This window comes from Denticeps clupeoides, chromosome 1 (genome assembly GCF_900700375.1).
Source record: "Denticeps clupeoides chromosome 1, fDenClu1.1, whole genome shotgun sequence".
NCBI lineage: Eukaryota > Metazoa > Chordata > Actinopteri > Clupeiformes > Denticipitidae > Denticeps > Denticeps clupeoides.
Window position 1 is genome coordinate 3,771,654 of NC_041707.1, and position 12,962 is coordinate 3,784,615.

The following is a 12,962-nucleotide window of genomic DNA, read 5'->3' on the forward strand; positions in this document are numbered from 1 at the left end:
ACTGGCATGGCCATGCTAAAGAGGAAGCTCCTGAGTAAAAGGTGAATCAGTGGTTCTTGTGTATATTGGGTGGGGCGGGGCAACGTCACTTCTTCAGAAACTTTGATTCCTTAAATGATGTTAACTGATCTGTACCAGTCTCTATAAATTTAAGGCATTTGGCAGACGCCCTTATCCAGAGCGACTTACAACGTGTTTCCATGTTACCATTGATGAAGCGATCAGTTCTGGTTCACTAGGACCCCAACTATGAATAAACTATTTTTATTCACTCTGTTCTAGTTTCTATACAGAAGACAGACAATAAGAAGGTTACAGGTTCATCTAAATATTCTTTAAAGAGGAAGGTCTTGAGCTGCCGTGTGAAGGTGCTCAGTGACTGAGCTGTTCTGACCTCGAGGGGAAGTTCATTCCACCACCGAGGGGCCAAGATGGAGAAGAGTCTAGATGAGAGTCTTCCTTTTACCTTCAGAGATGGAGGGACCAGGCGAGCAGTACTGGAGGCTCGGAGTATACGAGGTGCAGTGCGAGGTGTAAACACGCACTCCATGTTTGGCTTTGTAGGCCAGCATCAGTATTTTGAACCTGATGCTACCTGACCTACCGTTCTACTTCACTTGATCAACACGAAATTCAAAAGGGGAAGACTGACTTACCAAATCTTGCGTGCAACACAGCAACAGGTCCAATTCATTACGGCAATTACAGGTGCGGCAGGAGGGCACTAACGTACGGCAGCCTGAGCCACCTGGTTACGGCCCAGGCATCACCGCAGCGCTCTGGGCATCGCCGTCTACCCACAGGAAGGGAAGTGAGATGCCGCTTGGGTGCCAAGCCTGCTGAGCCGCGCACGCTAAGCTGTTTAAGCACGCCTTATGGTGGCCGGTTGAGCTTGCAAGCGAGTGTGAGGGATATCAGCCGGTGGTCTAAATAGAACATGCGTGTGGCGTGGTGGACTGCACCCGACAACATGTTCATATCACTACGGTAAAAAAAAAAAAAAAAAAAGATTATCCGATACTAAATCCATACATTTACATTTACATTTATGGCATTTATCAGACACCCTTATCCAGAGTGACTTACAATCAGTAGTTACAACTTAGGGTTGTACAAAAATTCGGTATTGATAAGCACCGGTATCAGTAGTTAAATACCAGTTTCGCATCGATTTTCAACAGGCATTGCAGTGAGCATCCCTCCCTCCAGCTACCTTGAGTAACCAACGTTTACGTGAGACGAAAGCAGCTCCGGCATTAATCCTGAAAACGTAAAAAGCAAGAGCACCGTCCGGAAGTCTCTCGGTTATCAGACGAAAATGTGTGAACGTGTGAACGGGGGAGATGTGGCGCTTGCAAAACGGGCTTCAAAGTTGTCACTATCAAAGCGAGCAGCTGGACGAATTTAGCAAAGCATCACTCTGAATTATAGAGGGTGGTAGTAGGTAACACACTCACCTATGAACCAGAAGACCCGGGTTCAAATCCCACTTAATACCATTGTGTCCCTGAGCAAGACACTTAACCCTGAGTGTCTCCAGGGGGGGACTGTCCCTGTAACTACTGATTGTAAGTCACTCTGGATAAGGGCGTCTGGTAAATCCTATAAATGTAAATGTAATAGATTTTCAAGTTGTCGTTCAAACGCAATATGCCGCCGTCAAACAATACTGTTGAAGTAAGTTAACTATCAGAATTATATTGATATTATGTAAGTGCACAACGCGCAATTATTTGCCCGTTTGGTTCAAAAACCTCAAAATATAACATGCTCCACAAGGGCATGTACGTCCAAACTGCAACAATTGTATTGCATTAAAAACCAACCGGATTTCATTATTCATTTCTGGGGAAGTCTCTGCATTATGCAAGGGGATAAATCTACATGATATAAACAAACAAGAACGAGGGTGGCAGATAAGACACCAAGTACAATGTTTTTGCAAAAAACTTGTAATGCACCACTACTTTAAACACTAAAAAGAAATGTGCATGACTGCATAAATCAACAAAGAGTGACTCTGCCCACTACATCGGTGTTAATTAGCTAAATGAGTGTGTGGTCGTCAAGTTAATCCATGCGTCATCCAGCCAGGCATCAAACACCCAAGCGCTGCTGGATGAGATTTGCGTAAATAATTTGAGATTACATTGATTTACGAACCTTACGTTGTCCATGACCAACTCACAGAGGTCGGGGGTCGCACAAAAGCTTGTTGGGCCATCCCACCAACCAAAAACCCTGCAACAACTCTAGTACAGCGCCCTATCCAGAGCTGATTTACTGCTACCAATTCGTCCTGAAAAACAACAGATTATTACTGGATCGAATGTTACAAATAACAGTTAATAAATTTAAATTTATGCACAAATCACATTAATGAAAAATAAGTTCCATTCCCATCTTATTTTGTATTGATCATCATAATGTATTCATGGCTTTGGGTTAACTGTGCTGGAGTTTACTTTATTTTTCTAAATAAATATTATTGGGACAGAGTTCCAAGTCAATGATAAAAGTAAATAAAAACATTTCAATTCACATTTAGATCCTCACATTTGATTGTGGATTTTAAATGGATCTTTATTTCGGTGTTCCTCGGTGGACTGTTATTGGTGTTCGCCCTGAATGGAAAATGATTAATGTGAAGAGGCTGTAAGCACTCGGCCCTCCGTAACCCCAAACCTGTACGCAATCTCCCCTTCCGTGTCCCTCCCTGCCTCGCCTCTTTTCTGTCTGAGGTGGTGAGCGTGGAATGAAAATTGTTTATGGTCCCGCCCAACACACCAACAAAACTTGGCCAGGCCTTAAGCACACAAATGTGCTTGGTAGACTGCTACCTAATAAAAAAAAACAAGTGGATATAGCTGCTTAATGCTGAGGGTTTCAAATAAGCAACATCCATTTAATAAAGTGAAGTGATTGTCACTTGTGATACACAGCAGCACAGTAAACGGTGCACACAGTGAAATTAGGTCCTCAGCATTTAACCATCACCCTGAGTGAGCAGTGGGCAGCCATGACAGGCGCCCGGGGAGCAGTGTGTGTGTGGACGGTGCTTTGCTCAGTGGCAATTTCCCACTTGTGGGACTAATAAAAGTTTATCTTATCTTACCTTGGCGGATTGGAATTCGAACCGGCAACCTTCTGATTACAGGGCCACTTCCTTAACCGCTAGGCCACCACTGCTGGACTATACAGTTGGACTATAAAAAGCAAATTCTACAGTGTTAGAGTAGACACACACACACACACACACACACACACACCATGTACAAAACCCAACCAACACAGAAGCACATAACAATATCACCATGGGCTGGAGAGGGGAGCTGATTACAGTGATGTTAGTCGACAGCAGTACTGAGTGGTGGCTGAACCTGCATGAAGGCGAAGGGACACACACACACACACACACACACACACACACACACACACACACACACACACACACACACACACACACACACACACACACTCTCAATCGCTCTTAGCAAAAATCCCTGTGGAGCTGTGGCGGTGCCACGCTTCAGCACACATCACCAAGCATCGGCTCACTGTCACGGGCAGCGTGGAACAAAGCCTGGACCCTACATCCATCACTCACTCCAGCCCACACACGCACACACATACACACCGTGGTGCTTTGTTGATTAACACCAACAACGAGTCGGCCTTTTTCAGTCAAATGCTCGCCGAGCAAGGAGGCTCATAAATTACATCTAATGGGTCCCTTATCACAAGAAAAATGAATCAATTACACAGACGTCACAGCCTTTCACAGTCGGGAAGCGAGCAAAGGCCAAAATCCGCCAATGTTCCCATGCTGGGGACAGAACAGGCTCATATCTGGCTTTTTTCACAACTCTAAAACACCAATGGTGCATCAACCCTACCAGACAGTTAATTTAGTTCATTCACTTCCTTCCTTGTAAGGACGCTTTAGATTAAACTTTGTGTTATTTCCAACCTCCACATGTTTAATGAAATAATGTTGGGGTAAAACACACGGCTTGCTTGCTAAACGCTGTGTGCAAGTCCAATATGGGTTGGCTATTTGTAATGCAGATAATGAACCGATAAACAGAGGGATTTTTCTGATTGTTGAGGCATGGAAAATGAATCCATCCCAAAGACCACATGGTCGCATTGGTCTTTTTTTTTTTTTTTTTGCACTGGACATAGCATCACTATACAGCCTTTATTTTCACTAGGCAATTCCTTAACAACAAGCCAATCTGTTAACTCGGACCGAAAAAGCTGACTACAGAAAGCAGATGGCCCGTGAGGATGAACTGGTGGGATCTAGCAACTCAAGCTTTCAACGCTGCTCCATCAATATTAGCAGACGTGGCCCCGGCCTGTTCTAATTTCGAGCTTCCATCGATCAGACTGGAAGGAGGTCAGAGACGGTGGGGTGTCTGCACGCAACAGGCTGCTTCTCCTCCACCGCGACTAGTGATAAACAGCCGTTCCTGGATCAATTCAGCCAAACCGACAGTAATGGGGGTCGTTTCCCAGCTATTCCCCTGTGTTTTAGAGAACGTAACGCGCGTCACATTCACTAGTTCACCGGTCAGAAAGGTCTTGGTAGCCGGAGTGTCTACAGCAGAGAGCACGACTGTGTTGTCGGATGCAGAGAAAACCTTCTATCGCTACTTGGAATGCATTTAGTTTATATTTGTGTGTGTGTCTTTGGAAAGCTGGAAGATGCGAGGAGTATAGCTCAAGGGAACTTTGCTTCCCCTGTTATTGCCTCTTTCCTACCAAGAAATCCTTATTATTCATTTTAATGGTCCATAATGAAGAAGAACTTAACAAGCTCTGGGTGTCAGAAATGATTACAAAACAACAAAAAGGGCAGAGTGGGTAGTTATCTGTAAGTCTCCTACGTACAGATGACTAGCAAGTGCTCACTTGTTTTAAGCTGTTTATACCTGTAAATCCAGAAGACATAAAGGCTGACGTTAACTAACACTCCCTAGATGGAACGTAATATGTAGCGCCGGGAAAACTATGGTTCTTGCACGCCCTGGAAAACTGGAGTAGAAACCAGGCTTGGCAACAGAAGAGGTAACGTGAGGTCGTCATGGATACGCTATAAGTGAATGCCCATGGTCGGAGAGCAAGCCGGGCTTGACGTATGGGTTGCGGGCCTTAAAGCCACTCGATTTTCGCCTGCTCCCACAGCAGCCTCAAAAACGAAGGGCTACCGACTCACGGCACCACCGAAACACTTCACAGGAACAAAGTGCACTTCCTGGCCACTTCAACCGAACCTGTCGGTGGGATGAGATGCTTGGATCAGATCACGAGACGAGACACAATTCTGGGTTCACGAGATGCTTTCACACATGCAGGTTTTAATGTGCTTCAATCGAACTCAACTTCGTTTCGCCCCTGGGTTCGTTTCATCCGGTGTGACCACCGCTATCGCGCTTGGTCTTGAGTCGAATCAAATCACGAACTCGGGGTGCGGGCCGCCTGTTGAGGACGCGCACTGAACCAAAACAGGACCAAACGCCATCACATGACTGGAGAAGAGTGAAGTATGGGTTCATTTCAATGGCGTTTTCACAGATTTTTTTTCACTGTTCCGTATGATCAATGCACTGCCACCTCCTGCATTGTCTTGTTATTCGCCTTCGGTGACTACAGCGCATCAGCATATTGTTTTAAAGACGTGACCGCATGTTATATAATATAAAATCGTCTGGGCAACAGCCAACTCACATAAATTTACTTCCATCGTGTCCCTCCAATTTCTCGCAAACACGGTCCACAACAGCAGATCTGCTTCCTGTATTTACTTTTGTTCTCTGAACAAGTGTCTGAACAACGGGAGTGAGAGAGAGAAAGTATGTGTGTGTGTGTGTGTGTGTGTGTGCATGCAGTAGTGTAGAGAACAAGTTCTGACATTCAAAAAAAACCCTGTTAAATTTTCTGATTTTTTAAAATAAATTATTTTTAATAAATAAAAAATTATTTGGCAGATGTAAAGCATACATGTGTATGTTTTTTTGTGTTAGTCACACACACAAAAGGGTTTCTGAATAAAGGGTTTCTTGTTTTTTTTATCAGATTCTCAGAAAAATAATGGTTGCAGCCCTCGAACCAAAAAAAAAAAACCTCACTGACTTATTTGGACCAAAAAAAATTATTAAGCAAACTAAGGTGTGAAAGCGCCCGAACACATTATCCGGTCACGGCTGATTCTAGAACTGGTCATGTTTGCCCCTGTGGGCGGTTCTGCAGTTCCCAGTTACTATTGATTGTGCACGGTGTAATATAGCTCTGCGTACCTCTAGACGCCCATGCATCGATCGCCATGGCGTCTTTAAGGTTCTGCACGAAGGTTTGAGAGTTACGGGATAGTGAAGTTGTGTTAACAAGTCTCTAAAACTCCCCACATGAGAACGAAAGCTGAGATTTTCCAGCGTTTGACCACACGAGCAGGTGATTTGAGTAGAGTGATAGTGGCGTCGGTGGCATCGTTGTGTTACTTGTGTTAGCAGTGTGTGGGGACAGTGGCACCATGGCAGTTCGGGATTCTGTCGTCACGTGGGCTGTCGAGCACGCTGGTTTGTCGTGGGAGGAGAAATGGGCGGGTCAAAGCAGACATCTGCTAAAACAGACCACGCTGTGGACCAGGCGTCACGTGTGGTGTTTAAATTTTTATTTTTTTTTAAAAAGTCGCGTTGATCATGTGCACAGCCCACTGACGGCGTCAGGCAACAGGTGTTAGAAACGGCATTGAATGTCTCGCCCGGTCTGAATGTCTCTGCGTCGCCCGACACAACAAGTCGATTACGAAATTTGTTGCCAACTCTTTTAGTAATCGATTTTATTGATTCGCTGTTGCAGCCCTAAATCAAATGTATTCAAATCGGAGACCATACACACACACACACAAAACCCCGTTGTCACATTGGAAACGAACAAAACACGTTTGTGACTCGGTATAATGTCCAACTATGCCCGAATAAATCTTTTGTTGTTTCGAAAACTGATATATATTTCCTGCATGAACTGAATAGGCGTATTATAATGAACATGCACTCTATGCTGAATGATATGGTTGCACGCATCTTTATACAATGGCCTCAGAAACAAAAGAATCTTGTAGGATCACAAGGAGGAAAAGGGAGGGAGGCCAAAATGTCCCCGCTGCACGACAAAACCCACCGAGAGCTAAATGAGACTCGGTCAATATAACTGGAGTTTATTACTATTTGATGCCAAACACTCGTTCCCGAGCCCCAGCTGTGGATAAGCCCTGATGAAATATTCATGGGCCTTAACAGTGCAGTCGTATTAGGTCAGGTCACTTCAAATCCCTGACAATCACGTTCATTCATTTGTACTCCGCAGCAAATTGTGGTTTAAAAGGTTGCGAAGTAGAGCACTTACTTTAATTTACAGAAACGTGATACACAAAACAGACCATGTTTAACGTGCATCGTGATAAGAAAGACCAATCACTGCAAAAAAAAAAAAAGGCATTTCATCTGTTGGAAATGATAGATGGGCATATGACTGTCAAAAACGCGGATACGATTTAACGTAACAGGCATAAAAAAACGTAGCAACTGCTTTTTAACTGCTTTAATAAACATGTAAACAATATATAAATAAATAGCACACATTCTATAATTATCTTATCTGGTCCCTTAATCAATATATAGTGTCAGAATGTTATCAACATGTTTTTTCCAGCTCAGCTTTTTTGCCTGCAAATGAAAGAAGTTTAGATTTAATGCAGAATTGCTTTGGCATTCCGAAAAATCTAATAAAAAATAATGAATTGTGTAGCGCTGTGAGCCCAGTGCACGTTATTCCAAGATTCGACCCAACCCTGCTGCCGAGGTGTGAATGGCCCTCATTATGACCACCACAGATTCCTGGACCTGCAGCAGTTTATGTCCCAGCATCCCCGGGGACAAACTGGGCTAACAGGCCGAAGCAGCAGAACGGCTTCATTTGTCCTACTGCCGCAGTCGATCGTTCGGCAGCGCTGGGCAAGACTTCCGTCCAGTCATCCGCCCATCTGTCTTGATCATATTCTGCCAAGCGCCCCCTTCACAGGTGGCAACATCCTGTCGGGGCATCAGCCACGTTACCCTACTGACCGTGGTCCTACTACACTAGGTAAAGACGGACACCGGGGTCAGCGAGGTTGCAACCACTGTGTTAGAGTAGATTTACCAGCAGTTTCCTGGCCGTCAGAATGAGAAATGACCCAAAAAGTGGCCCAAAGCCAATGAGAAATGACCCATAATTCTTCACTTTGTGACGTAAACTGCACCAAAAACATCAAGTTACATCAGAATTTTGGCAAAAATTAAAGAATTGATTATTAACTAGAATAAAAAAAGAAGATTTAAAGCATGCACTGCATTCTGACCTTGGCCCCTCTTTAAATAGCCATGTCTGGGGATTAATTGGCAATGTCCTGACTTTGCCCGAGCCGGCTCATTGCTTTGACAAATTTTAGAATAGTGGGACAAAAGTGGAATCAACGTTAAATGTTAATACACGAATAAACCAAAGCCATTTATCTCTCTCAATCGTGCTTGTTGAGCTTCGTGAAAAGTTGTGGAAAAGCACACCAGAAAACGCCTTGCCCACGATCTGTAGGAGCCTAATTTCTGGCTCACTTTGGAGCCCATGCCCCGAGCGGCTTTGACAGCCACAGGATGTCCGGGACACAAGCAGAAGTGAACATTTTGCTCCGCTGGCACACAATGCCGAAAGAGCTGGAAACGGCGCCCTGGAGGTGTTAACGCAGGTAATTCCGTTCTTCGCGGCGGCAGATTTTCAAAAAGCGTAATGCTTCCCTGACAGTAATGTGTAGCTGATGTTCTGGCACGGTCACCCAGAACTGACAAAGTCTCCCTGGGCCAAGAAAAGTAGCCGTAACGCAGCGCAGCTTTTCATATAGTGCACGTAGCACAGTGGGAAAAAGGCATTCAGATGCTCCCTCGGTAAATATAACATAAATATATAGCTGCTGTTAATTAAATTCGATTAAAAGTCAGTTTACTAGTGCCGTGATACTAGTTAACTACTAATGTAATTAGCAATCGTGGTTTGAGTACGGTATGTTGTTTCTTTTTTTGTTTTTTTTACACAAATTCTGATTAAAATACGTTATATAATTGGTGAAATAGTGAATTAGTTTAGCTTTTTCAACGCTGACATTTTATATTATAATGTAAAAGGTTAAAAATGAAAAGGGTCGTAAGCCGATTCACACCCCAAACTGGAAGATGGATTTTCGGTGTATACGGTGCATAATTCTGTGCCATTACCTTGACTGCATTGCTGACGCCGTCTTCCGTGGTGCTTTGTCCATTCTGAAACAGAAGACACACAAGACACAGTTTAGGGCTGCGTGGGTGGACAGAGACACGCGCTCGCTTTCGTCTCATTCTAGAAACCCGCGGCAGCGAACGCACCTGCAGACACCCGGGCCGGGGGCTGCAGCACTACGCGTCTTGTCATTAGCGCGAGGTCCAGTTTTACGAGAAACTCTAAATGCTCGACGTCGACTCGAACCGGGACATAAAGTCAGCAAAAAGAGCGGGACTCTCGGCATAATGCAACGAGGCCGGTTGGTTCTTGTTCCGAACTGGACAGATAAAAGCCAGGAGAGCTTGTGGAAACACGATACATCCAGGCCCATAATAACCCTCATCTCCCGGGGGATGCATACAGAGGAGCTATAGAGCGAGCGTTTCCCTTAACCAATATCAACTCGGCCCTGCAGCCTCCCTCTCACACTCACACACACACACACACACACACACACACACACACACACACACTCTCTGCACTGTACTTGCACGACAAGTCTCCCTTTTCCCTCCTCTCCGACAATAGGAAGCTGGCCTTGCACTGCCGCACTTCCTCAAATCGGAGCGCTTCGTTTCGCGCACAAAAGAGCGGGCCCGAGATCCGGGGCCGCGGCTCGGCCTTGGCGCCTCACAAAGAGCCGAATGGGAGTCGGCGGCTGTAAGAAGAGTCTCGCGGGCGCCAAAGGAGGAACAAGGCATCATCTGCCGTGGCCCTTTACACAGACCCATCCGCCAGTCAATTCTCATTAAAGCGGACAATCGGGAGGTCAGAGTAGTCGGAATCAAGTCAAGGACCAAAACCTGAACGTGTGTGAAGAGGGAAGAAAGATGACTTAAGACCAACCTTCGCTATGTCTGCTATCAGAACGTCTTGACCAGTACACTACTGGCGAACGTCACGCGAGACCGCGTCCTCCATCGTTTCCGCCGGCTTGCAGGACATACCTTGTGCTTTATTTAGCTCCGCTTTGCTTCACCTGCCCGCATTTTGTACAGTTCCACTTCTAGGAACGGGAACATGGACCGCCCGTCGAAACACGAACCCAAAAAAATGCATAATTCACGCTACGCTTCCACGTAGCCCGAAGGCCGGCCCTGGTGTGTGGCGGAGAGTCGTTACGCTGCTCGGCCTTCTAGCATCTAGTGAGCAGAGAGCAAGGACACGTTTTCGCTGTAAAAACGGTCCGTGCGTTCTGACCTTTTCACTAGAATCGCCCGCGTGGACAACAGAGGCGCACACCGGGCGTATGCGGGCAAAGTCGGCCCGCTTCAGGAACAGCTTCGTCATTCGCATTAGCACAGGAGCGTTCCCGACTCGGAGAGTGCAACTCTAACAGTCTCATTCACACTCCGTAAACATATACGAAGAAAAACCATTGACCATGACCATTTCAAACTATTTTAACAGAGCAATCTGTAGTTCATCAAGAGAATGTGCAGAGATATTTACTGAAGGCAGCATGCCAACCAGCAAGGAGCAGCTCATTTATGGGCAGTGGTGGCCTAGCGGTTAAAGAAGCGGCCCCGTAATCAGAAGGTCGCCGGTTCGAAAACCGAACCACCAAAGTTGCCACTGAGGTGCCACTGAGCAAAGCACCGTCCCCACACACTGCTCCCCGGGCGCCTGTCATGGCTGCCCACTGCTCACCAAGGGTGATGGGTTAAATGCAGAGGACACATTTCACTGTGTGCACCGTGTGCTGTGCTGCTGTGTATCACAACTGACAATCACTTCACTTTATCACTTGTCTTGTAATACAACATTTAATCTCAAGACGCGGGATGAGCTTTGATAGAATCACGTTTGAGGAAAAAAATGGCAAGATAAAAACTGGTCAAGGAGGTTGCCAAGAGACCTGCAGCAACACTGAAGGAGCTGGCGGAATTTCTGGCAAATATATTCAAGAGAGAATCTGAAGTCAGCATGCCAACCAGCAAGGAGCAGCTCATTTATGGGCAGTAGTGGCGTAGCGGTTAAAGAAGCGTCCCCGTAATCAGAAGGTCTGCCAAGGTGCCACTGAGCAAAGCACCGTCTCCACACACTGCTCACTGCTCACTCGGGGTGATGGTTAAATGCAGAGGACACATTTCGCTGTTGTCACCGTGTGCTGTGCTGCAGTGTGTCACAACGACAATCACTTCACTTTACTTCAGACCCAAAGCTAACAACCTTGTCACAACAAGTGTGCACTCTTCCAATTTCCATAAAGTTGGCTAATAAATTTATACCAGTGCTATTCTACCCATAAAAACTTACTAAACATCCACGACTGCACAAATCACCCATACAGTGCCATGCGGTTAAGAAACGTACGCATCCGCAGCAGCGGGTTCTAATGAATTTCGTTGGCGGACCGGCCCGGGGGATTTCTCGCGTCAGGGGCGTGACCTAGTTTCGAGTACATTGTGACCGGCTCTCTGGCGCCCCGTTCATAGTGCCGTCTCCCACAGATTAACCTCGCCCGCTCTCCCATAATCACGTCTTCAATCTTGCGCTCGGGCTGGAGAAACCCACCACGTTCTCAAGCGGTTCAACTTACAGAAGAGGCTTAGAGACGGATGTCTGAAACGAGACAATAAAAATCACGCACAGACAGCTTCGGATCCCGGGTACGAATGCCGCCTGTTTCCAGCTGGCGTTTTGAAGAACCGGTCATTTAAAAACAGACTACGCATGTGGCAGGTTCCTGTATCTCCAGGTACCTGTCACACGAGGTGCAGGATTCGGTCGCGGCAGGCCGGAGCAAGAACACGGGTCTGTCTGAAGCCCACAGATGAATAGGGCAGTGGTGGCCTAGCGGTTAAGGAAGCAGCCCCATAACCAGAAGGTTGCCGGTTCGAATCCCGATCCGCCAAGGTGCCACTGAGCAAAGCACCGTCCCCACACACTGCTCCCCGGGCGCCTGTCATGGCTGCCCACTGCTCACTCAGGGTGATGGGTCAAATGCAGAGGACAAATTTCACTGTGTGCACCGTGTGCTGTGCTGCTGTGTATAACATGTGACAATCACACATGTGATTACGTTTTACATTTACACCATTTAGCAGACGCCCTTATCCAGGGCGACTTACAACGAGTAGTGACGGGGACAGTCCCCACCCCGGAGGGTTCGGTGTCTTGCTCAGGGACACGATGGGTTTGAACCTGGGTCTTCCGGTTCATAGGGGAGTGTGTTACCCGCTAGGCCACTTCACTCGTCAACCCGCGACTGACAAAACGTGGCATGAGACGGGTTAACCTCAGCCAGAAGCCGACGTGAAACTTGGGGAAGGAGCCTATCACGACTTCGACCTTAACGTAATCCAGCTGAGCGAGGAACCTGGCTTTGTGGAACGCCCCCCCCCCCAGGTCTCTTTACCACAGACCAACGTGACATCGGTTGACATTCCCAGAAAACCGTTGCCACTAATGCGCCGCCTAACAGTCCTATCGCTCTGAAAAGCAAGCAGGGCGCGTGGGAAGTGCATTAAGGAAATTGATCTCGAGAAGGTAAACACTGTAAGCGCTCTGTCCTCGAGGGAGGGGGGGGGCAACAAAAGGGACGCAGGACTAAACGTCTCAGGACCGCAGAGACAGAGGAAACTCATGAATCATGTAAAAACGGG

General features: G+C 46.6%; 1 protein-coding gene across 3 annotated transcripts in view; it reads right to left on the reverse strand.

Moving 5' to 3' along the window:
- The window catches only part of rps6ka1 (ribosomal protein S6 kinase a, polypeptide 1), a 41,898-nt gene that overhangs the window by 27,070 nt on the left and 1,866 nt on the right, over positions 1-12,962 (reverse strand). For 2 of the 3 annotated variants that reach the window (XM_028974477.1, XM_028974471.1), the window contains exon 2: positions 9,312-9,356. In XM_028974477.1, coding sequence (XP_028830310.1) covers positions 9,312-9,356 — 45 coding nt within the window. Of the gene's footprint in view, positions 1-5,733; positions 5,812-9,311; positions 9,357-12,962 lie in introns of those variants that run through there. The other variant, XM_028974487.1, reaches the window with a different exon arrangement.